Genomic DNA, 27,239 nt, shown 5'->3' on the forward strand with positions numbered 1-27,239 from the left:
GCGGATTTCTAATTCTACGAGGAAGACTGTTCAAGTCATTAGTAACTTTTAAAGTTTTAATTTAATTATCATTAATTGGATGGATGGCTCTCCATATTCCCCAAAAATGAGAGTCAAGTGACTCTCCTTTTTATTTAATCTTTTTTATAAAGGGTAAATTTCAAAAAAAACCCCTGTGGTTTCACCGATTTCTAAATAAACCCATGTGGAGGCTTTAAGTTGAGCCAAATAAACCCCTGTTGATGAGACGAAAGAATACGTGAAGAGGAAGTTGGAACTATGGAGACAAACTTTAGAATCTAGAGGCTTTAAGTTGAGCCAAAGTAAGATAGAATATTTGGAGTGTAAGTTTAGCGGCGATAGGAGTAAGGAGGCAGAGACAATCACATTAGATGGGAAGGATGTTCAGTTATCGGATTGCTTCCGGTATTTATGATCTATTATCCAAACAGATGGAGAAGTAGATGGAGATGTTGCTCATAGGATTAAATCTGGGTGGGCGAAGTGGAAGAGTGATACGAGTTTCCTTTGTGACCCTGACATGCCTAATAGATTGAAGGGAAAATTCTACCGCACGACAATCAGACCAGCATTGTTATATGGTACGGAGTGTTGGGCAGTGAAACACTGTCACATTCATAAGATGTCGGTAGCGGAGATGCGTATGTTGAGATGGATGTGTTGTCATACGAGAAAGGATTGGGTGAGTAATGAAATAATTAGGACAAAAGTAGGGGTTACATCTATTGAGATATAAGAGTCGTGATCAAGACGGCACCGCTGATGATTTAGTCAAGTGAAGTTTATTTTTTCTCATAGATATTATATATATTTTGCAACTATATTTTTATTTTATTTTAATTTTTATATTTATAGGAGAAAGTTGGTTGATTGATGTATTCTATTGAGTAATATTATATCTCAATACTCATTAAAAGTAGGGTAAATTCCAAATAAAACCCATGTGGTTTCACTAATTTTCAGATAAAGGATTGTGGTTTACTTTTTGTCAAAACGAGGATTGAGGGTTTTCAACTTTAGCAAAATAAGGACTTTTTCGATTGATACTATTAAAATTACCCTTGACGACTTTAAAAATGACATATTTTAAGAATTACTAATATTCTAAGCAACTTTAATTCTTCAACTTTTTTATTTTGAGATTATTTAGATGAAGTTTAGTAAAGAGAGAGAAAGTTCCAAAAAAGATGATTTTCGAAAATTGAAAATATAGTTCCATAGAAAATATGACATTGAACAACTTTAATTCTTGAAATTTTTCATTTTCAGGTCGTTAAAGATGATTTTAATATCATTAATCCAAGTGTGAAACCTCAATCCTCGTTTTGACAAAAAGTAAACCACAGTCCTTTATCTGAAAATTAGTGAAACCACATGAGTTTTATTTGAAATTTACATTTAAAAGTATTACGTTTTTAATTTGTTATTCACTTTACATTAATACTCAGAATCCATATAAATGAAGGATCCTTTTTTTTTTTTGGTAGAAAAGGAAAAGAAAAACGAACAACATTTTTTTTTTGGTAGAAAAGGAAAAGAAAAACGAACAACAACAAACTACCCAGGAATTAGCCTAGGGAAGCTAACCCTAATCCTATCTTCTAAGAGAAGATGAGGGATGAAACTAAGGGAAACAGGAAGGGTAGTAACGCCTAATGTCCCTTCATGGCCCGCCGCCGCCAAGCGATCAGCAACACGATTCTGCTCTCTAAAAATATGTCTGAACTCTACGAACTCAAAGGAGGAGCAAAGCCTTATAATAGCTTTGATGAGGTTGCGACTGTTAAGACCCATAGAATGATTCTCAGAAATCATTTTGATTGCTTCCAAATTATCAGACTCCACAGAGAGCCTCTTAACACCCAGCCTTTTAGCAAGATTGATTCCAGTAAGAATAGCCCAGAGCTCCGCAGAAAAGGAAGAACCCAACCCTAAATTCTGGGAGAACCCAGAAAGCCAGACGCCCCCTACATCTCTAAGCACACCTCCAGCCGCAATCTTACCGTTACTGAGGCAGGAACCATCAGTATTCAGCTTCACAACCCCCTCTCTTGGCCTGCTCCATCCCACGAGATGGACATCACAACACTGAGAGGCTCTGGCAAGGGACTCTCCTTTGAAACTATCGATAATAGAGAAAAGTTTTTTCGAGAAGAAATCAGCTAAGTTTGTCATAAAAACAGTTTTATCTCCAAAAATCTCCTCGTTTCTCCATTTCCAAACTTGGTGACAGATAATAGCAAAGAAAATGTCACCATGCTCCATGTATGGAAGCAACTTTCCTCTAACACCATCAGAGAACCAGTCGACCTCAGAATGTGCCATGAAGGAAGAGAAAATATGGTGTGGGAGAATTTTCCTCCAAACCTCTTTACTATTAGAGCAATCTCTAAGAGCATGGCACAAAGTCTCAACATGGCCTCTGCATCTACTGCAAGCTCCAGAATCAGCCAAGTGCCTTCTGTGCCTATCCGAATTAGTAAGAAGCCTGTCCTTAACGCCCAGCCACAGGAAACTCCTAATACGGAAAGGAACTTTAAGGGTCCAAATCGACTTCCACACATCCGAGGGAGGATCAGATCTAAAGAGAGAGAAAGCTTCAAAGGCCGATTTGCAAGAATAAACTCCATTGTTAGTCAGCGCCCAACAGTGCCTATCCAAGTCTTCCTCTTGATTACTCACCTTCACTCCCCGCATTCTAAGGAGAGTCTCAAGGCTAAAGAAAGTATCAAACTTTGACCAGATCCAGTCCCCTTCCGAGTCAACCACATCGGCAATCCTCCAGTTGCGTATATCACTAGGCGGGGGGGAAGAACACACCTCAATTAACGGTTTATCCCCAATCCAGTTATCAAACCAGAAACTAATGGACTTACCATTCCCCACCTCCAGGCCAACTCCCGAGCAGAACTCATCAAACATAGCACTAAGTCCTTTCCAGAGGAAGGAACAATTAGCAACTCTCTCTTTCGGGCCCCCGAAGATTTTGTCTTTCCGATACTTACCACAAAGGATCCTTATTGATTGTTAGTTTCGAATCCGACATTTACTCGAAAATATAAAAGAAAATTACAAAACTAGGTCAAATGAAATGCTCATTTACATATTTAACTCATTTACTCAACTTAGTTATTATATATCTAGACTGTTTTTGTGTGAATTTCCCATAATACCCCTAACCTTCCCACTTCCCCCAACGCGAATGATCTTTCCCTCTTCTCCTTAGTTACGCGAAACAGTTGGCTCCTCCATTAATGATTCCAATACTTTTGATCTTCCTATCTTCCTTTAAATTGCACAAAATCTACACTATTTCTCCAAATCACAATGTATTTCTCTTCTTCCTCTCTTCATCTATTGATTCTACAACTTCCTAATCCTAGAAAACGAAGCCATGGTTCTTCAACTTCCATTTCCTGCTTGTTTCTTGGTTTCTTTCTTCTTGTGACCATCGAAGAAATGGTGATTCTACGTTATTTTCATCGTTTTTCCAGTTTATCATATTGTTTTTATCGAAAAATGTAAGTATATACTGTTTTTTCTGCGTTTTTTTCCATAAATTCACTTAGCATATGCCGTTTTTGCGAAGTCTGCAGGGAGAAATTTATCGATTTCACTTCGCGAAACGATGATTACGCGAAGTTTGCGAGGTAATTCGCTAAATTTATCTCGCAGACTCCGCGAAATCATCGTTTCGTGAAGTCAAAGCGTCACATTTCTCCTCACAGACGTCGCGAAATCATTGTTTCGCTAAGTAAAATCACCCTCTTCCTTGCACATTTATGTTCGCATACTTAGCAAATCCTCGTTTCGTGAAGCCAAATCTTCATTTTTTCCGACTAACACGATTAAATTTTTCTGAAGGTAGTTGAATACATAATATTCATTCCTGGAAGCCGACATGTTGGGGTGCCATGAGACACATCCATTCCAAAAGGCCTTGACTTCCAACCATCGGTGGTGAATAAGAGCTTACACCGTGGGACAGGTCCATCCCTCAGTGGTGAATAAAAACCTATGTATCGTGAGACATCCATCCATCGGTGGTGAATAAGAGTCTATGTATAATGAAGTGATTTGTTAGGAGTTTATTGTGGTAATCTTGTTCAGTACCGTGAGACACATCCATCCATCGGTATTGAATAAGAGCCTACGTATTATGAAGTGATTTGTTAGGAGTTTATTGTGGCAATCTTGTTGTAAATTTTGATAATGTTATGATTTTAATGTTAGAATCCGTTGTTGTTTGACATTTTTTTGTTATATACCACTTCGCGGATTAGCTTAAAAATACATCCAGACTTCGCATATGCTAATTAAATTCATCAAGTAAACCAAACATTAGCTTCGCAGGCTTCGCATATGATCGAATCTGAGAAGTCAGACGAGAGGGAGACGGACATGCGTAAATATTGAGGATATTATGGGAAAGTCACACAAAAATAGTCTAGATATATAATAGGTTGAGTAAATATATTAAATATGTAAATGTGTCTCCCATTTGATCTAATTTTGTAATTTATAATAGTAGTATATTATTAATTGCCTTCCTGAAAAAGAAAAGTGTTTCTATTATTTTAACTTTATGAGAAATGGTATTATATATCTTATCTTTTAACTCCATGATCATTTTCTCTTTCTTTTTCTCTCAATAGAGTGACATTATTCATTTATTATTATTATTATTTTTGTTTGCTAAATTATTATTATTATTTTTTGGTGTGAAAGATAAAAGTATAATACAGATCAACAGTGACAGAACCAGGACCCCGAATAACCCGAGATTCAAATATATCAGTAAACAAAAATTCAAAACGTCAAAAAAAAAAAAGAAATTAGTTGTGCGGTTGATGGTAAATTTTCAAAGTCCAGCCCGTTAGGGCCGGACAAATTTTTTTTAGCTCAAACGCATTAAAACTGTAAAACTGTTATCATTTTTTTTAGAAACTAGCATTAAACTAATAGAAAATTAAATATGTTTTTTTTTTTTGAAACAATATATGTTTATTTTTTTTAATGGTAAAAACATAATAAAAATGAAAATCAAATATGTTTACATTTTTTTTAATGATAAAGACATATTAAAAATGAATTCAAAAGTGTTATCAAAATAAAAATAAAGAGTCCATTTAAATTAATTAATAATGGTAAGATTTTTTTATAATTATTGAAAAATAAAATTAAAATAAATTAAAACTTTTTAAAAGAAAATGAGATTGAAGGGAGTTGAACATATGACCTCTCAAATAGAAGTAAGCATCGTTAATCATCACATCTATCTTTAAACATTGAAATAATACTACGTATAGTCAATATAATTCTGTCCAAAATATTACCAGACACCGTTACTAAAAAAAATCTCAATTCTCCGGCGGTCTGTTGGGACTCGATCCCCCAACCCCCGGTTCCGCCCCTGCAGATCAATAATAAGAGCTCGCATAAAAGTTTTGAATAATCTTCACATGCAATAAAATCTGAAAATATGTGTACACATTGATACAGAAAAACATAATTTTCTCTCAAATATATTGATGAAGTAATATTGAAGAAAATAAAAGTGAAAAATGATTGTAAAGCAAAACACCCATGACTTCCCTCTCTAAAGTAACACAGATGTGTTATTTTGTTCACCATAAATTTTCCTGTAAATTATTAATGGCAAAAAGCATATTTAAGCCCCTGAACTTTACCTGTTTTAAGGATCAAGCCCCTGATCAATTATTTTTCCACATTGAACCCCTGAACATTGATTTTGTTATGGTTTTGGCCCTTATTTCACTTTTTTGTCGAGTGTAGGAGATGAGAAAATCTATTTGGCGATTTTAATGTTGAAAATCACAAAATGGGAGAGAAGAAAATCGAGTTTGGAAGCAATATACTGAAAATTAATTACTATAATTTCGTTTTAATTTTTAATTTTTATCTCTCCTAGTCAATGAATTATTTTTTTTATTTGTCCATGTCAGCAAGCCGAATCGCCCTAACGATGTATCCAGTCCAAACTGGACAGAAAAGTTAAATAAGGGCCAAATCCATAACAAAATCAATGATCAGGGACTCAATGTGGAAAAATAATTGATCAAGGGCTTGATCCTTAAAACAGGTAAAGTTCAGGGGCTTAAATATGCTTTTTGCCATTATTAATTAATGTACAAAACTGATATTAATTAGTAATTGCATAGATCATTTAGAGTTCTATTAAATTATGGGTAATTAATTTATTAGTTTCCTATATTTTAACAATTAATCCCTTTATTTTTAAAAACATACGGTAAATTTCTTAACGTTTTTTCTCAGTGAACTGTTTAGTCCCTGCCATTAGACTTTCATGAAGATTTTGTTAGTCAATTTGGATTTGCGTTCTTCTTTTCCTTTATTTTTCTTTCCTTTAAACTCTAATGCATCTGAAATCAACTTTGGGTGTTCTTCTTCTTGATTTTCTTCTTAATCGTTCAAATTCGTAAGCATTGAGTCTGTTCTTTTTCTTGTTCTCCATATAAATAGCTTCTTCTTCTAAATTGGATTTCCTCTTATGAAGTTTGAAGGTAAATAATAAAGGGTAATTTAGTCATTTCCGAAGTCATAAATGGTAAAAAATCTAACAAACAGACTGAAGAACTAAACAGTTTACTGAGAAAAAAGTTAAGGACCTTACCATATGTTTTTAAAAATACAGAGACTAAACAGTATGTTTTATCAAAATATAGTGATTAATAAATTAATTACCCTTAAATTAAATTAGTTTGTTTTTAAAGTAAAAGCATTCCGAAATTCCTGATTATTTTAATTTTAGTAAATTGAGTTTTTGATATATTATTTTAACACATCAAATATTTGATCATTTTTTTATCACATTCAACTTTGCTTTCTAAATTAGTCAATTTTGAATATTTAATTCATTTCAAACGAGTGTGCTCATCTTATTTTCGTCTGAAATTGTATTATTTTACTGTCAAAATATTATTTTATAGTTTTTCTATAGTCACGTGGTACGTATAAAAACTGCTTTCTACCTGATTGATAGAGAACTCGTGGTACCTAATGAGTGTGTTCTATACGGTTGTGACCTGGAGGATTCGTGGCATCTGAGTGTTGAATGCTCGGTTGCTAAAGAGGTATAGAGCGAGGTGGGTCTCACAAGTCTAATTGAAAACCAGTCACAAAATGTTGATAGTTTCTTGGATTTTTTCTTCAAAATTCTATCCAGTTGCTCTTTTGTGAAACGGGGCAAAATTTTGGTGATATTATAGAGCTTGTGGCGGACTCGGAACAACAAATTATGGCAGCACAAACCAGCTCGTCCGGTACGAATTGCCCATGAAGCTATAGAGGCACTCTGCAATTGGAATAATGCTCAAGCTGCCAAGGCTTCACCAACTTGGCCGCAGATTCCAGATTGTGGATTATGGCACCGGCCCTCGTCGAGCTTCAAAAAGTGCATTACTGATGCAGGGGTGTTTTTGAGTTCAAATTCCACCGGGCTGCAGACAAACTATCATCAATTGGCGGGCTTCAGATGGTCAAGGAATGTGAAGGGCTTGCATTACTTGAAGGATTATCCTTGATTTCATCTCAACATATTCAGAATGTCGTTTTTGAAACAGACTCGAAACATATGGTGAATGCGATCTACTCACATGAGGACAACCTATCCGAGTTTGGAGACATCATTAATAGTTGCAGGTCCTTTTTATCTCACAACGTATCTTACTCAGTACGCTTCGCCAGACGACAAGCTAACCAGTTGACCCATGTTTTGGCATAGTCTTCTTGTTTCTCTGCTTGTCCAATTGTTTTTCATGATATTCTGAGTTTTATTCCACTTACTTTGTTAAACAGTTCCTTTTATTGGCTCATTAATAAAATTCTCTTTAAAATAAAACTATTCAAAATGATTTCTTTTAAAAAAATTCAAAATATAAATTTTAAAGGTAGATAAAATAAATAACACTCAATTAACCAAATTTTATATTGAGAGATAACTTTTTATGATTATTGGGAGTTTAATGTAACAAAAAATGAAAGATCAAAAACTTTATATTTTAAAAAGAAATATTAGAAACTCAATTTACCAAAATTCTTATCATTAGAGATAGATAAATAAGGTCGATTTCTGGTGATCGAATCTCTGATTATTCCTCTAAATTCGGTTGCTTCATGTAAAATAAAGAAGATACCAGTGACGTGGAAGATTCTTTAAAAGCAAATAAACAATGACAATTATATACCTGAGAGCTTTATACACCCTACATTTTATAGTTCTCTAATAGTTATAATTAGAGTAATACTTTATCTATATTGTAGTACTAATTTCGAATAAAAAACTATCGTTTTTAAAAATTCATCCATACGGGACTTTTAAGACGTGCAACTTACTGTCATTCTCTTTATTATATAATCCAAATTCTTCGGCATCTGATTTTGAACTATAACAATTAATATTTACTATCTTTGTTTCATATTACATGTATTTCTAAAGACTCTTTTTTATTTTATTATACATGTCATTTTATATGATCTGTATATGTTAAGTCATCTTTTTTTCCCGCTATAAAACGCGAGTTTATAAAAATTAATTAGAATAATGGACTTATTATAAAATAAATAAATAGTGGAATCAATAAATAAGAGGTAACAATGTATTTTCTCTAATATCCTTAATTTCTATGCATGTAATATGAACGGATCAGCAACAACAATAAATAAAAACATATAAACTACACGAAATAGAAAAATTAAAAGGAATAGAAACTCATAATCGGTTTTCTGAATACTGCGAAGACTTGTCCTTACTCTCCTGTTTCAGGAATTTTCACATGCACCTTAATGAGTAAGTGAATTTACTCATTCACTGTTAGATATATGCTTATTAAATTTAAGTCCCAAGATACTTTAAATCACCACCTTGGAATTCTAATAAACTTAAATCTACCGGTGGTGAATGAGTACTTGAGACTGCTCCTGTTCTCATTTGTAACATAAGCTTAAGCTATCAAGACAAAAACCGCCTCTATCTAGGAAATTGATATATTTATTTCCAAAAAATAAGAAAAAACAATGTCTTTTGATGACGTGTCAACAGCTTAAAGATAGACGAAGAAAGAAAAACAAATCAAATATAGGAGAACCGCCACATATGATTAGTCCCAACACGTTCTACGAAATAATTAAACGACAACGTACCACGTGAACAGTCTCGCTTCCAATCTGTATGCCAAAAGAATAACAGATTTCTTCAAAATAAATAAATAAACAAAAGATTAAAATAAAAAAAAAAAATTACACGCAACAAAGTTCCAGGCACTCTGTTGGAAAAGCATTCGATATCGACTACAATTCTGTTGCCACTCAAAGATTAGACGGAGGGATCATTCTCCGACCTCCTCTTTCTTGGCTTCCGATAAAGTAGACATTCGGAGGAGAATTTAGGGTTTAGCAGAAGGAATGATGAAGCTGACGGAGGCAATTCAGGATCTAATTGAGGAGGCTAAAGTTCGGACTGTTTGGTGGGCTCTATGTATATTTGCCGTTACTTACTGCTTATCTCGTAAGTTTTTTTTGTCGGAATTTCGTTTTAGTCTTGATTCCTGAGCTCTTTAGATTAGATAATTCCTCCCTTCATTAGTAGAGTCTTTGCTGATTCTGTATTAGCTCGAATTAGAGGTGTTGTTCTGGACTAATTATAAATTAGTTTTCTGTTTCATGTTATATCGATTTATGATTTCTTTTAATCTTTTTGTAACTGCACTTTGTGTTCAAGTGTTTGCTTATGGTCGTACTATAATTTAGATACTTCCAATGAAATATAATGGTGTTCTATTTTCTTCTGATATTTTTTTGTTATGTACACATGTATTCAGGTGAGCTAAGTTAGCTTTAGATATATATTCAATTAGAATAATAGGAAATGGAAAATCCAATACTTTTACTGATCACTGCTTTGAGGTCTAGAAGATAGAAGTAGCAATGTAGAGTTCGAGTTTCTGTGTTGAGTGATTTTCTTGTTTTAAATCTTTCATCAAGTTGAAAAGGATGCATCAAGATTATTCTTGAAGTAGGTTAAAAGGTGTGTGTTTTGTTGTTGAGTTTAGCCGTGGAGTTATTAGTTTATTAATTACTGGATGTGGAAACCTTATGTTGATGACATACAAATCAAGCTTATTTGTCACGTTTGTTATTGATCTTGCTATATTTGTTGTTATTCATTGTAGATACGAGTTCATCAATGTGGATAAATCTACCAATATCAATTCTTTTTCTTTCTGCGCTACGCATTTTGTCTAATGAGGTGGAATTCAGCTGGAAAAACCACCAACCAAAATGTCCACGATCTTACTTGTCTCATCTAGAGAAGAAACAATTGTCTCTAAATGATTCACGCCTTTCTTCTTCACTTCCCCCACCAAGGTGGAAGAGAAAAATTGATTCTCCTGTTGTGGAGGCTGCAATCAATGAGCTTATTGATAAAATTTTGAAGGATTTTGTAGTTGATTTATGGTATTCAGAAATTACACCAGATAAGGATGCACCTGAGCTTATGCGTGCGGTAATTATGGATGCTATTGGCGAAATATCAGGAAGGGTTAAGGAGATAAACCTTGTAGATCTGCTGACAAGGTATATTTTTTGTCCTTCTAAATTTTTTTCTCAAGAAGAAATTCAAATTTGCGTGGTCTTTTAAAAAGCTCCATGACTGAAATTAGCTGCGCTGCAAACCATCAGAGTAAGTGACATGCTAATATTGCAGGGATATAATTGATTTGGTAGGAGATCACTTGGACCTGTTTAGACGAAATCAGGCTGAAATTGGTGCTGATGTAATGAGAACTCTTTCAACTGATGAGAGAGATGAAAGGTTGAAGCACCACCTAATGGCTTCTAAAGAGCTTCATCCTGCGTTGATATCTCCTGAGAGTGAGTACAAGGTGTGAGTGGTGTGTTCGAAACTGCCATGAAGTTTTCATCTCTTCTTTTGTATGATTTTTAATTCTATCATCAGCTTTATATATAATTTCTTTTTCTCTTGTTTTATAAAGGTTCTACAGCGCCTCATAGGTGGAATTTTAGCTGTAGTTCTAAGACCTCAAGAAGTTCAATGCCCCCTGGTTCGAACTATTGCTCGAGAACTTGTGACTTGCTTGATATTGCAACCTGTCATGAATCTTGCAAACCCTGTGTAAGATATATTTCATTCAGTTTCAGATCTTTTCTGCCTTTCCTTCAATCATTTTTTTTTATCGAAAATTATTCCCTCCGTTCTTGAAAGGATGTCTTTTAAGGTTTTAGCTCAGGGATTAAGAAAGTCATTAAGATGTCTTAATCATAGTATTATTTTATTAAAATATGCCTATAAATATTTTTGGAAGACGAATTACTTTGTTAATTATATTGTAATCAACATTAAATGCAAGGATAGATTTGGAAAAAATTAATAAATGTCTTATTTTTTAAAATGACAAGCATTTCGAAACGAAAGTAATTTTCTAGAAAGACATATTTTTAGGACAGAGGGAGTAGGTTATGTGAGACATATGATTTTGTTGATCAACTCTGTAAAATTAGAATATTTTGTTTTGTCCAGATTTTTCTCACACCCTCCCTGTCTCCTAACCTATGAAATGATATTCTTGAATATAAGAACTAGATAATAACATATCTAAAAGATGTTAGACGTGTCTCTCATGTCTTAACAAAGTAAATTGTACATTATATTTATCATAGTTCAAATCAATTTTCTGTGAACTACAAAGAGAAATGTAGTTGCTGAAACTTGAAAAAGAAACACAGTTATGAGATATTTGCAGCTTAAAGTATGGATTCATTATCACATCTGCAGTTTTGCTTACATTCAATTCAAACAATGTTTTTTTTGGCTGGTGTATGTGAGGAGCTGGGATGTTTGTGGGTGTAGTGCATGCTCAGCTAGATGGTTGACTGTACTGATAGCTGTGAAATACGTGTTCCTAATTATACAGCTGGACTTACAATAGGTTCTTCCTAAAATGAGAGAACAAAATGATCATGCTTCTCCTTTGTGGAAAAGTCAACTGTGGATAAATTATGCCTCAGCCAAGTTGTAGGTGGTTTTTTTTTTTTAAATTCATTGATGTAAATGTATTAGAGCAGAAAGCATCTATAGGAAGGTATTGCATTTCGTTCTTAGTTTCTGTTTCAATATATGAATTGCACCACACAAGGTCTGTTATTCTGGCCTTTTTGCCTGATGTAGCACAGGTAATATTCTGCTTTTATACAACACTTAATTTGAATGAGTTTAATTCCCTAGTCACCGACGATGATAACAATTAGTACATACATAAGAAAAGGAATTTTGTTGAGAAGGAACTAAATGAGGGATATTACACCATGAAAGTTGATGAATCCTCTTGCATGACTACATAGAACTGCAAAAACGAGTGTAAAGTAAGATGCTGGAAAAGTATTCTTCTGTAATCAATTTTGATGACACTTCAAATAAACCCTTTTAAGAGCTCTTGGAACTCGCTTAGAATCCAAGAAAAGATGCTTGTACCATGAATAATTGAAGCATAAACTCTAATTTTGAAGATCTGCACCTGTTTCTCAATCCATGCACTCCATGGGACTGCAAATGCTGCATATTTCCAAATAACCTTTTGTCTTTCCATTATCTAGTCCTTTCATTTTAGACTAGCAAAAGTATGCAAAGATTCTGGACACACATTATGCCTTTTGAAGGTGCTAACTGCTAAGAAGGTTCCAAATTGTGGAATCTACTTTGCAATCTATATCACATAACACCAATTACGAGACAACACCTTATTCGATTATCTAATGATCAGGATATATAAAATGTCTCTCACCCTAAATTTCACTTCTTGATTGGCCACAATTGTTTTTTGTTATAGTTGCTGGTTGGACAAGCTCATCAAATGATTGCAAGATATAATTTTGGTCGTTTGGAAAAATTGCAATCTCTTCTCTAGAAGATGACTTTCCAATTGTATGGGCATATATATATCATATTGTTCCAAACCTTGCCTAGAGGACATTATTGTGGGCTTAATGCATGATATGTGAAGAGAGAAAAGGAAAAATTCATAATGTAATTATAATTAGATCAAATGAGTTCTTGATTGTTGTTTATATATATTTTGTTCTGTATGGAACAGGTATATCAATGAGATCATTGAATATATTTTGCTGGCCATAAAAGATGGTAGCATTATTGAGGTAACTGGTGACCTTTCTGCTGGTGGTGGACAAACTGTTGATTTTTCCTCGAGGACATATCCATCTCCAAATAGTCAAAGGAACGATGTTATCAGCAAAAATAATAATTTTCAAGGAATTGGAATGATTTCTAAAATCGAGAATCAGAGAGAAACATCCTTGGGTTCTGAGGCAAACCAGCAAGAGGCTATTGAAACACGGCTTGCAGATTGGGCACGGGTGCTAGAAGCAGCAAACCAGAGAAGAACTGAAGTTCTTACTCCTGAAAATCTTGAAAATATGTGGACAAAAGGAAGAAATTATAAAAAGAAAGAGGGTAAAAAACTTAAAGTAGGAGTTACACAAATAGCAAGGGGTTCTGCAACAAATAATCAAGACCCTTGTATAAATGTTGGCAAGGAAGTTTTACCAAGCAGCATGATGAGTTCGGTGAGTGATGAGAGTACTTGCCAACATAATGAGGAGTCTTCTTCCGAGAGTAAGAATGCTGGTATCAGTTTGGACATCACAAGTAATCTACCTGCCAATGAAAATAAAAGTCCGCTTAAGAGATCCAGCAGCACTTCTGCTCTGAAAGCTCTGACTGTTGCAGAAAAGGCTCCTGCAGGAAATGGCAGAGGAACCATTATTTCAGAGTTCTACGGCCCAGATTTTGGTAAGCTTGGTGAAGATCATGCTATTAAGAGGGATTCAGATATTGTCCTCTACAGTGGGGGACCTCATGTTCCTAATCCAAAGCTGAAGTGCCGGGTGAGTGTCAATAATATTAATGTTGTGAAGTATGGGTGGGACTTAAGTCCTTGTGCAGATTTCAAAACTAGAGCTACTTAAACATCATTATATGTCGATCCTTTTATATTGCTCCTTAATCTAATTAGAGATTCCTTGTTCACCTATGTATCTACAGGTTATGGGAGCATACTTTGAGAAAATTGGGTCAAAATCTTTTGCAGTTTATTCAATTGCGGTGACAGATGCAGAAAACCGGACTTGGTTTGTGAAAAGGAGGTTCTTTTCTCATCTATTTATAAGTAGATTTAGGGAGATGAAGATCTTTCCAATTAGAATTTCTAGAGTTCTGCTGAGTTCTGAAATTTTTGGATAAGTGAAGTTCTCCTGTGCTGATGTAGTTTTTTTTCTCTCTGCAGATACAGGAACTTTGAGAAATTGCATCGGCATCTTAAGGACATTCCTAACTATAATTTGCACTTGCCTCCCAAAAGGATATTTTCGTCAAGCACAGAGGACGCCTTTGTTCATCAACGTTGCATTCAGCTTGATAAATATTTGCAAGTACAGTCCAATTCTTGCTCTGTTTTGTTCTTCAAAATGCATTTTTCTGCTGTTCCAATTGAGTTGCATTTTCCAGGATCTTCTCTCTATAGCTAATGTTGCCGAACAGCATGAAGTGTGGGATTTCTTAAGTGCTTCCTCAAAGGTTTGAATTATGTAGAATCTTGATATCTACTGCTATAGGTTTTACTTTAATGTATGCCATTTTCTTTTTCCCTCTAAATTTTGTCTTATCAGAAATGCAGTCCTAACTTATGTCTTTTATTTTTGTAGAGTTATTCTTTTGGAAAATCTTCCTCAGTGATGAGGACACTGGCAGGTATGTGGATGTGTTATTATCTTAATTGTTTGTTCAAAACTGGTTTTTAACATGTGATATCCTTTCAAAAAAAAAAAAACATGTGATATCCTAGGACTATTCGAGGTCAAATTAGATCACTAAACACATTAACCATCAGGATTTGATGCACAATTGAAATCTCACATATGCAAGCATCAACTAGGTGCCTACAAAATGACTAAATTTCCACCTTTTCTGAATGTATGTTGGATTGGATTAATTCTGATGATGGCTGATGACTAACGCGCATAGTACGTTGCTGTTCTGATCGTCAGTGCTCAGTTCGTCGCCTTGATCTCTCACTTCTCAAGGCATGCAAAAATAGGCTCATGCTTGCATTCAAACCAATTTATCTTTTCTATACCTTATATTTTATTGGGGTTGGCATTATTGTTTGGGAGTGAAAACTACACTAGCTAGGGAAATATAGTGAAAAAAGGAAGAAAAAGTGTAGGAATAAGGCTTGTAGTCATTAAGTTAATATCAGGCCAGGCTGCTAGATATAGATACTGACACACCAATGCCTAATATACAGAAGGAAAAATTGGAAAAGCTCAATGATAATTGATAACGTATGGGTGAATACAGGGTAATTTCTAGTTACTACTACAAAAATTCACCTAATATAATTTGCACTAATTAGTGAAATAGTAGTCTGCTTCTTTGTTTTCTTTGGCATTTGCTTACAAAGGCTCCATATTTTCCCTGGACTATTGAGGAACTTACATGAATAACTAATCTATTTGTTCTATTTCTGCTTGTGGAGGAGCTGTTTTTCAGTTGTGGGCTTTACCTCTATTTTCTTAATAAACTTGTCCATAGTTCTGTTGATAGTTACCAAATGGTATGCTCTTTTAATTTTTAATTACCAATCATTTCCTCCATTATTGATTTTTTTTTTTATTACTTGAATAGTTAATGTTGACGATGCTGTGGATGATATTGTTCGCCAATTTAAAGGGGTCTCCGGTGGCTTAATGCGCAAAGTTTCTGGTCCACCTTCCTCACTTGACGAAATTAATTCTTCGATCTACAGCAGGAACTTGTCCTGGCATGCAGATGAGATGAGTAAACCTGTTTTAAGACAAGATACAGAAGACACTTTGAACAGCTTTTCTGACAACGAAGATAACCTTCAGCAAGAGAGCCACAAGTCAGTGGAAGGATCTAGTCAGCAAACTAGTGGTTGGCATTCAGATAATGAATTAAATTCCAAAGTTTTTCCACCTAGAGTGATCAAGCACAACGATGAGTCGAGAAACTTTGATGCGGAGAAGAAACAAGGTGTAGAGCTGAAATCTGAGTTGATTAACCAGGGTGAGTTTGCTGCAGCCAATTCTGGCACAGCGACCTCCAGTCGTATGGATGATCCAGTTGGAATGCCACCTGAGGTATTTGGTGCTTAACTAGTTCTGTTCCTCTGTCTGTCTCTCTCTAACTTTGTTTTTCTTAGATAATTTGTCTATTCTTAATCACATATACAATTTGTTTGATCATATGATTGTTATTGGTTAGAATTTTTTCTAAAATGAGGTTCTTTATATTTTCTCTGTTAATTACGTTGACAGATATGTATCATATGATCGTCATTTCTATGATGAAGATTTCCATATAGCTTACAAGCTATGAAGCACTGATACGGGTATGGAAAATAGCATGTTTGAAAAATATGAGATACGGGTATGGCGGGGATAAGTCATTATAAAGCCACAAATAACATACATAATAACTAATAAGTCATCAATTCATCATAAAGAAACATTTAATACTTCAAACTATTTAAACTACCAAGTCTAAAGACTATTGTAAGACATTTTCATTCTCTTCATCTATTTCTCCTTCATCTACAAACATTTAATGCTGATTAGCTTTTAGTTCTTTATTAATTTTTTTTTTTTGGCAAAGAAAAGGGTGGGTGGGGGCTGGTTTAGTTAATTATTTATATTAGGGATTTCTATTTAATTTTTTTATATATTAACCCCTATTTTTGTGAAATTATTTAAAAAAACCCTAAATTTTACCTACTTACCTTTGAATCGTATCCCCAAAGTATCCCCATAAAAAAAAGGGCGGCCCGGTCGCATTACGCGTCCCCGCTGAGCGAGGGTCCGGGGAGGGGTCCCACCACAAGGGTGTATTGGGGGCAAGCCTTCCCTTGCCAATTTAATTGGCAAGAGGCCGCTCCTAAGACTCGAACCCGTGACCTCTGGTCACACGGCAACAACGTTTTACCGTTGCGCGGAGGTACTTGTTTTCCCGTAACCGGTTGTTCCAGTGTATCCCCGGCGTATCCGTATCACCGGAGTATCGGATACGCGGAGGTCAACCTCATAGAAGTATAAGTGCTTCATAGCTTACAAGGCTTGGTCTGGTTATCTGGCTGCTAAGCATGCTGCATGCACATGAAATATTTGTCCATAAAAAATGCTATGTTGCTTTCAGTCTTTGAAGCTTTTTTTGTTCATTTCTTTTGCCATATATTGTTGCCCTGATTCCATGTCAAGTGCATCTAATATTGGCATCATATGTTTTGGTTACTTTCTTTGGTTTTACAATTTCAATTGAAACATGTAAGATGGACTGTTCACCTAGATCAGCGAGAATATCTAAAGATCCAATTGCAATGGATTAATCTAAAGTCAGGATCGCAGGTTTTGGGCCCCATTTTAACCAAAGTTGAATGTTATAGAGCACTTCACTTTATTATTATTATTAGTACTACTACTACTATAGTTGATAGAAATGAGATTCAGTTGGGAAGAACTTGTATTAGTCAACAGATTGGTGAACATCTAGTACTGTTTAGTAACAGATTCAGTTCATTGTGAATTTGATAAATTATTTCTCAACTGTTCTTCTCTATTGGCAACATGACCCAATTTCTGAGATGAAAAGGTGAGATTGTTTTGGCAAGGTATAGAAGTGAAAAAAAACTAGATGTTCTTTTTGTCAAAGATCTAGGAAGCAGAAGCATAACCTGGCTAGAGAATTTATATGCCAGGAACATTTTTTAGACATCTCAACTGTCAAGTTATTTTGGTAGAATGTGACAAATCAGCTTGATAACCATTAAGAGAGTTGCTCTGCTGGCAAGGGTCTGCACCTTTTCAAAACGTTCTTGTATTTGGATGCCTTGGTGGACTTCAAAAAATCCTAGAATTACAATTATTTGAAGAGAGTAGCTACTATTATTGAGGATTGAATTGCATGATGTTTATTCATTTGTTTTATATTTTTGGTTGCCTATACCGTCATACTTTTTTTCCAATGATAATTTTTTTTTGCCTTGCAGTGGATTCCATCTAATGTAAGCATACCTTTATTAAATCTAGTTGATAAGATATTCCAGCGACTGCACCTTTTCAAACATTCTTGTATTTTGATGCCTTGGTGGACTTCCAAAAAATCCTAGAATTACAATTATCTGAAGAGAGTAGCTATTATTGAGGATTGAATTGCATGATGTTTATTCGTTTGTTTTTTGTTTTTGGGTGCCTATACCATCATACTATTTTTCCAATGATAATTTTTTTTGCCTTGCAGTGGACTCCATCTAATGTAAGTGTACCTTTACTAAATCTAGTTGATAAGATATTCCAGCTTAACAGACGAGGCTGGCTGAGGTGAGCTGCCTTTTTTTTTTTTTGTTTTCTCGCTATTGGGTGGATTAGTTTATTATGTTATCATAGTGTTTGATGTTGAATTTATTACATCCCTCCACTTTATCCCTTGAATTTATAAAATAATAAAGAAAATATTTATTAGTGTACAAGTGTTTGCTGTGTCGTAAATTTTGTACTTGCTTCTTCCTCGTTTTGCCATCTTATACAAATGTTTGAAACTAATGGCACTCTGATATCCACATGTACTTGATTTCTTTATTTTGTTAAATAGTTTAGTCAGCTATACCTCTTACCTTCACGATGATATTTAAAGCTTCAATAGGAATTAATCAGGGGCCATGCTTTTCTTATTATCAATCCTTTAAAAGTTAAATTAATTCTTTTTTTCTAAGACTTGGGGGCTCCTTCCTGGCAGTGTTAATCGAGCAAAATACTGGCTTCAGTGCTGGCTGAATGTTTTTGTTTTCCTTTTGGTAGTGCTAGTCATCTCAAACAAATATTGTATTAATCTTTTCTGTGATTACATTGTTTGTTTTAATTTAAATGCACACCATTCTGCAGTTTTATGGTTTCTTCTCTTGTATTTTCTCATGCTTGAAATTCATGCTGTTCTTATGTTGATTTAGGTTTGTATTTAACATTTACTTCTATTGGTTGGTGCAGAAGACAGGTCTTTTGGATGTCAAAACAAATATTACAGTTGATAATGGAAGATGCTATTGATGATTTGCTTCTGAGGCAGATTTACTTGCTTCGGAGAGAGGATATTGTTGCTCAAGGAATTCGGTATTTACAAGATGTAAGACTGGATCACTATTTGAATTCTTGGTTTATATCTGCATGAAGTCCATTGCAAAGATAGTTGACTGTTAGGATTTTTTGGTTTTACTTTCTGCTGCTGAGGATGCTTATCTGTTAGGACACAGACATTAGATTAGTATTGTGTTATTTTCTTTAATAGTTTATTCCTAATAGAATTAGGAATTAGCTTTAATGCTGCAATAGTTAGTAAAAAACTTAGTTCTGATTTAGGATTTTGCTTTCCTAGTTATAGGAGGATTCTGTTTTAATTGCATTAATTCGTAAAAAAGACTGTTTGTAATTCTTATTTAAAGGTAACTTCCATTTAATAAAAAAAAGGCAATTTTCCAACAAATTAATTCGTGAGATCGTGGAGTTCTCTCTTGACGAGCACCTAACCGTTTAGCAAGATAGGTGAGGAAAGGAAGACTTCCAAACATTCTTTTGTAGAAGATTATATGGTACAAGGTCCTGCAACAAGATCTCAAACCTGTGTTCATAACATTATCAGTGAGTACTAATGTCAGCTAAACCTTTGTCATTCTCTCATCCTTGGTTTAGAACTCTTGCTGACCCAGTAATGAATAGACCTTGTTTAGTTTCAGTAGTCATGTCAGCTAAACCTTATGTCACTCTCTCAACCTTGGTTTAGAACTCTTGCCCACTACTGAGGAATAGACCTAATCCAGTTTTAATGAAATAAACTTTGCTTAAGAGGGTCTTAAAATCAAATTTTTGTTTTGCAGTATATAAATAATGTGGTTTCACTGCTGTGTTGGCTTTTATGTTTATGGTACCAATTTGCAGCTCTATAGCCTATGAATCTCATTATGTCTGTGCTAATGTACTCCCACTGCTCTAGGAACTGCATTTTAGTGACTTCAAAAGTATATTGTTGCATTGGTGCTAGAATATATACTTTCTATTTATCTTTATTGTTCCATGAGGTCTTTCTGACATATATACATTGAGGATTGTTGGCATGTTTGGAGGTTTGAAAAGTTTTAGTTATGCTGCTAGAATGTTGAATGTAGTGATTACTTATAATGAGGGATGATCCTAAAGGGTTAGTGTTATTTCCCTTAAATCATTTTCCTCCTTCACAATTATAGATGTGACATTTCTATGAATGCATGTTATTTGTTTCATGTTCTGTGGTCGATTATGCTGCACGCTTATTGGTCAGTGAAACTGTAACACAAACGATACTGTCTGTAGAATGCAACATTTTCCTTTGACTACTTTAGCTATCCAGTACGCTTATTGATCTATTCTGCATCAGTGACAACCTATATTACATGGAAACGGATAAGGAAACAGACACCGAGAAACAATATTCCTAAAAAACAGTAAACAAAATCATGGGGGAACATGTAAATAATAAAATACAAGGGTATATCAATCATATTTTAAAATTATAAGGATGTATGTTATTTTTTTTATATACATTAAAAAAATTACATACAAGTCACATAATAGGGGGAAAGGAGAATTTTTCATTTTGAAAGCTTGTAAGAAGATGATCTAGAATATATTAGGGATTTATTGAACATGTGATTAGCATTGATCAAATTCTGAAAACACATTACATCCTAGAAAATGAGTTTTCAAATTCTAATAAACGAGTTTCCAATTTTCTTAAATTATGGAAACGTGACCCAGAATGTTTTGTATAAGTTTCCAAAATGTTTCCCGAAATATGGCACACTTTAAAATCAAAGTTTCCATGCAATGTAGATGGCAACTCATACTAGAGATGCATAGTTCAGGTGGAACATTTGTTTGAGGATCTTGTTGCATTTGTTTTTGTATGCTTACTATTGTGTAGTATCACTGAGAACATCAAAAGTAATAGGGTTTAATTTGTTAAATAAATGTTATGTTGCAAATTAGCAATAAGGTTATCTTTCTTTTGCTAATTTGATAGGAAAAATCTAGTCTCCTGTCTGTTTTAGTTTTTGACAATTACTACTCCCTCGGTCCTCAAAAAGACAGTCCAGTATCAGCCTTACATGGTTTAAAAATACAGTTCATGTAGTTCAAGCACAGCTTTGAAGCATTATCTCTTATTTCTAATTTAAGAATTATCATGCTTTGGAGCATTTCTGTAGTCCCGATTTTGCGGGGTTTCAATTTTCATGTAGCTAGAAGGATAAAATTGTGGTAACCTATAATTTCTAATAAAACTGGCATTAAGATGATTTATTTATTTATTTTTAAATGTTGCTGCTTGAGAAACACAGTTCTTAAATCATATGATAATTGACTACTTTCAGTTACTCTGGCCGGATGGTGTATTCTTTGCAAGAGTAAGGGCTGCACAAAGCCAAGGTAATGATGGTAATCTAAATCCAATTCCTTTCCAAATGAACCAACTTGGAGCTAATAAAGTCTACAAACAAGGTTCAGGTTCCTTTGAGGAGCAGCTTGAGGCTGCTCGTAGAGCAAGTGATATAAAAAAGATGCTCTTCGGTAAGTACGGTTTAAGCACTATAATCCAAACTTGTGGTGGTTTTACTCTTCTAGATTGTTCAATGTGAGAATAAATACCTTAAATCCTTTGGAGATGGTCTGACTTCAATGTCGAGCCAGCCTTAAAGTCGCTGAAAGTTACTTTGTAATGGAATGGTTTTGACTTATGTACAAGTTGCTAATGTATAAAAAATAGCATTTAGAAAGTTGTCTTCAGCTTTAACTTGAAAAACTAAAGATATGCTTCAACATTTTCAAGAGTTGGGAAAACTTGAAGTAGATATTATTTTAAAACTGATGTGGTCGCTGTATAGGTCTTCATGTGAAACCGAACTGAGGCTACGGGTTATAGATAGAAATTTCCATTATTATAATTTTGTATCTGTATAATTGAAAGTATTTGTAATAACTAATAAATCTTTTTCGCTTTGTTAGATGGAGCTCCAACTGCTATGGTTAGCTTGCTTGGAGCCAAGCAGTACAAACGTAGTGCAAGGGATATTTTCTATTTCACACAGGTTAGGCCTTCGATCTATTTCGTTCCTTCCATTGAGATAGAGGCATTAAGAATGCATGGTAGTTATTGACTGCATAAATCTGTACAACCTGCAATGATGGGGAAAAACACATTCATGGTCCCTGAAATATACTGTTACTAACATTATGGCCCCTAAATTTTGTTTCGTGACATAAAAGTCCTTGAACTTAACACTATACTAACGTTAAAGGCCAAATCAAAGAAAACCCATACAAAATTAATGAATGATGACATGGAAATAGGTATTTGACCATAATTTATGGAGACATGGAAAAAGAGAGTCAAAGATATTTTCAAACTTGTCTGGATTATTATTTTGTTAATTTTTTAAACAGATTATATTATCTTTGATTTGAACTTTAATGTTAGTATAGTCAGTAATTTTCACCTAGTCAGTGACTGATCAAGTGATCAATCACCGTTAGATTTAAGCTTATTAAAATCCTACGGTGGAGATCTAATAGTGACTGACCAAACTTACTTGGTCAGTCACTGACCATGTGAAAGCCACCCATAGTATTGTATACAGTTCAAGCACTTTTATCCCACGAAAAGAAAATTAAGGGTTATAATGTTAGTAGTGCTATAGTTCAGGGGCCAGGGTTGTATTTTACTCTTCAAAGATTGAACCTAGGAATTCTTTTTTTTTTTGGTTCATTGCAGTTAGATGTAGTGTTGTTGTAAGCTCTTCATATTTCATCACGGGTTGAAGAATTAAAATTTAAAAAATGAGAAATTACTCCGGACATAATGTGTATCTACAGTGTTATATCATATATTAACTTGGGCCAATCTGTTGAAACTTGCAGTCTACAATCTGTATGAAGCAACTTGCATATGCGATAGTCGAACTAGTACTGGTATCAGTTTTCCCGGAGCTCAAAGATCTTTTGCTGGATATTCATGGGAAGAATCGGGCTGCTCCTTACTAGCAATTTTGTAGTTTTGTTTTGATTGATTGCATTACATTATCACAAAGCTCAAAAGCCATAGCAACAGTTGGAAGAATGGCCTCACCGGATCATGAGTTCCAGTGACATGATCATCAGATGCGTTTCATTGGCTAATTGCTGATAGGCCACGCATGGCATATTTTTGGAATGTAGAAAAGCAGCTATACAACAACTTGTGTATTTAAAATGTACAAAGCTCAAAATTATAATGTATATAGAAATCTTATGGCGCTACGCAGGAAAACCATGGCCCTCGTGATGATTGGATTGTAGCAGGTAGAAGGTAATATCATTTGTTTATTCTTAACTGGTGATTTTGTAATTCATTCTTCCATTCTTTTCCGTTTTGTTTTTGTTTTTGTTTTCATCGCCTGGTAACCACAAATCAAATGAGATTTCCAATAGTTGAAAACCTCATAATTGGATGAAGGGATGTAATGCAATAGTTTAATCTAATCGATAATTAGATCAAGGATTTATGGGATTAACATGGTAATTCGGGTTGGTTTTGAACTGGATGATGTTATAAATAATATATATATTCAAACCATCTAGTAATTAGTTTAGCTATAATAAAAAAATTTATATAGTTGGGTTCTTTCTTGCTCTGACTAGGCAGCCTTAGTTTGTTGTCTGTTTTGTTGATGTCTTGTCCCGTTTTTTTTGTTCCTTAGAGCAAGTCTAATGGATGTTATAATGGATGTTATATATGTTACTTCAAGGATTTAGAAACACCCAACTACTATACCATCTATTACTTCTTTGTTACAAAATTAAGCAAGGTACCAACAAAATGAAAAATTATAATAATGTGGGAAGTTAAGGTCACGTATGGTAATTTGTGCACCTCAAATGGCGCATGCAGTGCACGCACCACATGAGATGCGTGAATTGTCCTTTGTGGTCTTGAAAATGGCAGACAGATTGCCTGCTACACTTTCTCACCTATTTTAATTGTTTTTGAGAAACTGTTTCAAATTTTCTCTTTTTAATGCTGTTCAACAGATTCGTGGTAAAAAATATTTCTTTTCTAATTAAAAAACTTTGTAAATAATGGACCCTACCAAATAGTGTAGGAACAAAGAAATATACTGGATGTTTTCTTTTTATGTCTCAAGTGGTGATGTGACACTCAATTGTAACATAGGAGAGTTGTAGCCACTCAGGAATTTTCACATGCACCTTAATGAGAAGTGAATTTGTTCATTAACCGTTAGATATAAACTTATTAAATTTAAGTCTCAGGATGCTTTGAATCTTCACCTTAGGGTTCTAATAGACCTAGATCTAACGGTGAATGAGCAAATTCTACATACTCATTAAGGTGCATGTGATCAAGACTGTGTGCGGATGTGGCTCAAAATGAGAGTGAAGCTCAATGCTCTCTATTGGTGTAGAAGGGTGGAACTTTTTTTTTTTTTTTTTTTTGATTTGTGGGTCTATTAACAATATGTGCACAAAAACAAATGGTAAGAATATCTAATTATAAAAGTAAGATTTTTTATTTATTTATGAAAAGTGTTTCTAATTAGAAAATGTTATTTGTTTTTTTTTATGAAAATACTTATATTTTCATTAGATAGAAAAAGAAGAACAAGTACAATAAAACAGTAAGGAATAACATCTCACAAGATCCACGAAGGAATAAAAAAGACTACAATGAGCAAAACAAACAATTAAAGGTAAAAAGAACAAAAAAAAAACAATAAATCATATACTTTCTGGAAATCCAAATCTGTAAAAGAGCGTCTGCATTCCAATCTTCATCCTTTAAGTCCTTCCGAACATTCGGACGTGAGTCATTTCTTTTGTTGCAACCACATAGATATATTGATCTACGGATAAAATAAATCGTTTCCGCTCTTGCTAAATCCGAAAAAGGTATAAATAAAAGAATTATTGAGAGTAGATACAATTCAGACGGATAAAGAGATCCGAAAAGATATATAAACACCAACTAAAAGAAAATAAGAATAAAAAAATAAAAAATCTAACCCGGTGTGAGGAAGAAGAAGGAAGACAAACTTCCTTCTTCCTCCTTAAAGTAGAACCAGAAAAGAGAAGAAACCTCTCTTTTATTAAGAGTGTACAATGAATTAATTTATAGTGTTTGGATTGTAATTTAACTTAATCCATTAAAATAAGCAACTCATGGTTTCAAAAAAAAAAAACAAGCAATTCATAGGTTGGTTCATAAAACCAATGAGATAAATTGAATTGAATTGGGCTGAGTTGGTTTTTTATTCAAATACTTGTATGTTTGTTTTGTACTTATTTTTTTTTTAAAAGTTTTATTACAAAATATTAAAATAAAAAAATGTTGTAATTTAGGCTTCGGTTGCTTATTCAATCCAACTAACTTATAAAATGTTGAAATTTAGGTTTCATGAAAAATGAAAAGAAAAACTTGACGTTAAAAAGTGGGAAAAAAGCACAAAAACAAGAAACAACGTGAAAAATGAAAAAATGAATGTTGTAAATGTTGTAATTTAGTAAAAGAATAGTGAATCTTGTAACAGTCATTTTTATCTATGTAAATTTTGACATAATTATATTTTACAAACTTTTTTCTTTTTTGTTTCTTTTCTCATATTAAACTCCGAATTAAACTCCGAAGAATGAGATTCAGCCGGTATTATTCGATCATACGTGATTACTCGACAAATTAACTTTCACGTTTTTCCAAAATATAATTATTGTAAAGAACATTGATTAATAACTTAATATACCGTAATATGGGATAAAAAAAAGGTCTAGGAATACAAATTATATGTGCTGTTGTATATAAAAAGGAGAGAATTCTTCTGAATCTGTGTTCCAAAGATAATCATGGAAATTTTTCTCAAGAATTAATCCATGAAATTTTGCTTTAGTTTTCAGCGAAGTCTCTTCTTCATTTTAAATGCGTCTGCAAATCATCCAAATTAAATAATTGAAATCGCGATTCCTCATCAAAGCCTGGCAATCCATGAGTTGTTCTTGTCAATTCAGTTCTTACTAGAAAAAGTGCATTTCCTGGTAATACAATTGGATAAGAATATAAAATTGTTTGTAACTTCTGAAAATTTAGAGGGATAGAACAACATATGTATTAAGCCTTATAGACAATATCAATTAAACTTGACTTAAATGGTAAGGACAAATTGGTTAAATTAAATATCTCAAATTGCTTAAATTAAATATCTCAAATTTGAATCCTAATATACACACTAAACCTTAATTAAAAAAAGAAGGAAAAATTTAAGGGAAAATTACAAAACTAGGTCAAATGGGAGACCCATTTACATATTTAACCCATTTACTCAACCTACTACATATTTAGACTCATTTTGTGTGACTTTCCCTTAATACCCCTAACCTTCCCACTTCCTCCCTTACGCGAACGTTCTCTCCCCTCTTCTCCTTGGTTGCGCGAAACGGTGGCAGCTCCTCCATTAATGATTCTAAGACTTTTGATCTTCCTATCTTCCTTTAAATTGCACGAAATCTGCTTCATTTCTCCAAATCACAATGAATTTCTCTTCTTCCTCTCTTCATCTCTTGATTCTGCAACTTCCTAATCCTAGAAAACGAAGTCATGGTTCTTCATCTTCCATTTCCTGCTCGTTCGAAGAAATGGTGGTTCTACGTTATTTTCATCGTTTTTCTCAGTTTATCATATTGGGTTCATCAAAAAATGTAAGTATATACTGTTTTTTCTGCGTTTTCCCCATAAATCCACTTAGCATATGCAGTTATCGCGAGGTCTTCGGGGAGAAATTTTTCGATTTCACTTCGCAAAACGCTGATTACGCGAAATTTGCGAGGTAATTCGATAAATTTATCTCGCAAACTCCGCAAAATCATCGTTTCGCGAAATCAGAGCGTCACATTTTTCCTCGCAGACTCCGCGAAATCATTCTTTCGCGAAGTCAGAGCGTCACATTCCTCCTCGCGGATGTCGCGAAATAATTGTTTCGCTAAGTAAAATCACCATCTTCCTTGCA

At 34.0% G+C, this 27,239-nt stretch overlaps 1 protein-coding gene across 3 annotated transcripts; it reads left to right on the forward strand.

Moving 5' to 3' along the window:
- The first annotated feature begins 9,274 nt into the window (after positions 1-9,274).
- LOC136208510 (uncharacterized) lies at positions 9,275-23,560 on the forward strand. 3 transcript variants are annotated; one of them, XM_065999426.1, is made up of 16 exons: positions 9,275-9,568; positions 10,233-10,638; positions 10,769-10,946; positions 11,058-11,197; positions 13,173-13,983; positions 14,141-14,241; positions 14,382-14,526; positions 14,603-14,671; positions 14,800-14,845; positions 15,782-16,257; positions 18,410-18,489; positions 19,153-19,288; positions 21,567-21,621; positions 21,700-21,762; positions 22,198-22,280; positions 23,110-23,560. In XM_065999426.1, exons 1-16 carry the CDS (start codon positions 9,466-9,468, stop codon positions 23,230-23,232), a joined length of 3,015 nt encoding a protein of 1,004 aa, XP_065855498.1. In that variant the 5' UTR covers positions 9,275-9,465; the 3' UTR covers positions 23,233-23,560. The 3 variants fall into 3 exon arrangements, with proteins under 3 accessions (XP_065855498.1, XP_065855499.1, XP_065855497.1); XM_065999427.1 differs by lacking the exon at positions 21,700-21,762; XM_065999425.1 differs by having other exon boundaries at positions 9,276-9,568; positions 21,567-21,762.
- Positions 23,561-27,239: the final 3,679 nt, after the last annotated feature.

Source organism: Euphorbia lathyris, chromosome 10, assembly GCF_963576675.1.
Source record: "Euphorbia lathyris chromosome 10, ddEupLath1.1, whole genome shotgun sequence".
Lineage (NCBI taxonomy): Eukaryota > Viridiplantae > Streptophyta > Magnoliopsida > Malpighiales > Euphorbiaceae > Euphorbia > Euphorbia lathyris.

Excerpts from the sequence above, each read along its gene's own strand:
- LOC136208510 (XM_065999425.1), top strand. The coding sequence starts at position 9,466 with ATGATGAAGCTGACGGAGGCAATTCAGGATCTAATTGAGGAGGCTAAA. Across the intron at positions 10,639-10,768 it reads CTTGTAGATCTGCTGACAAG|GGATATAATTGATTTGGTAG; the intron begins GTATATTTTTTG and ends CTAATATTGCAG. Across the intron at positions 10,947-11,057 it reads CTCCTGAGAGTGAGTACAAG|GTTCTACAGCGCCTCATAGG; the intron begins GTGTGAGTGGTG and ends TGTTTTATAAAG.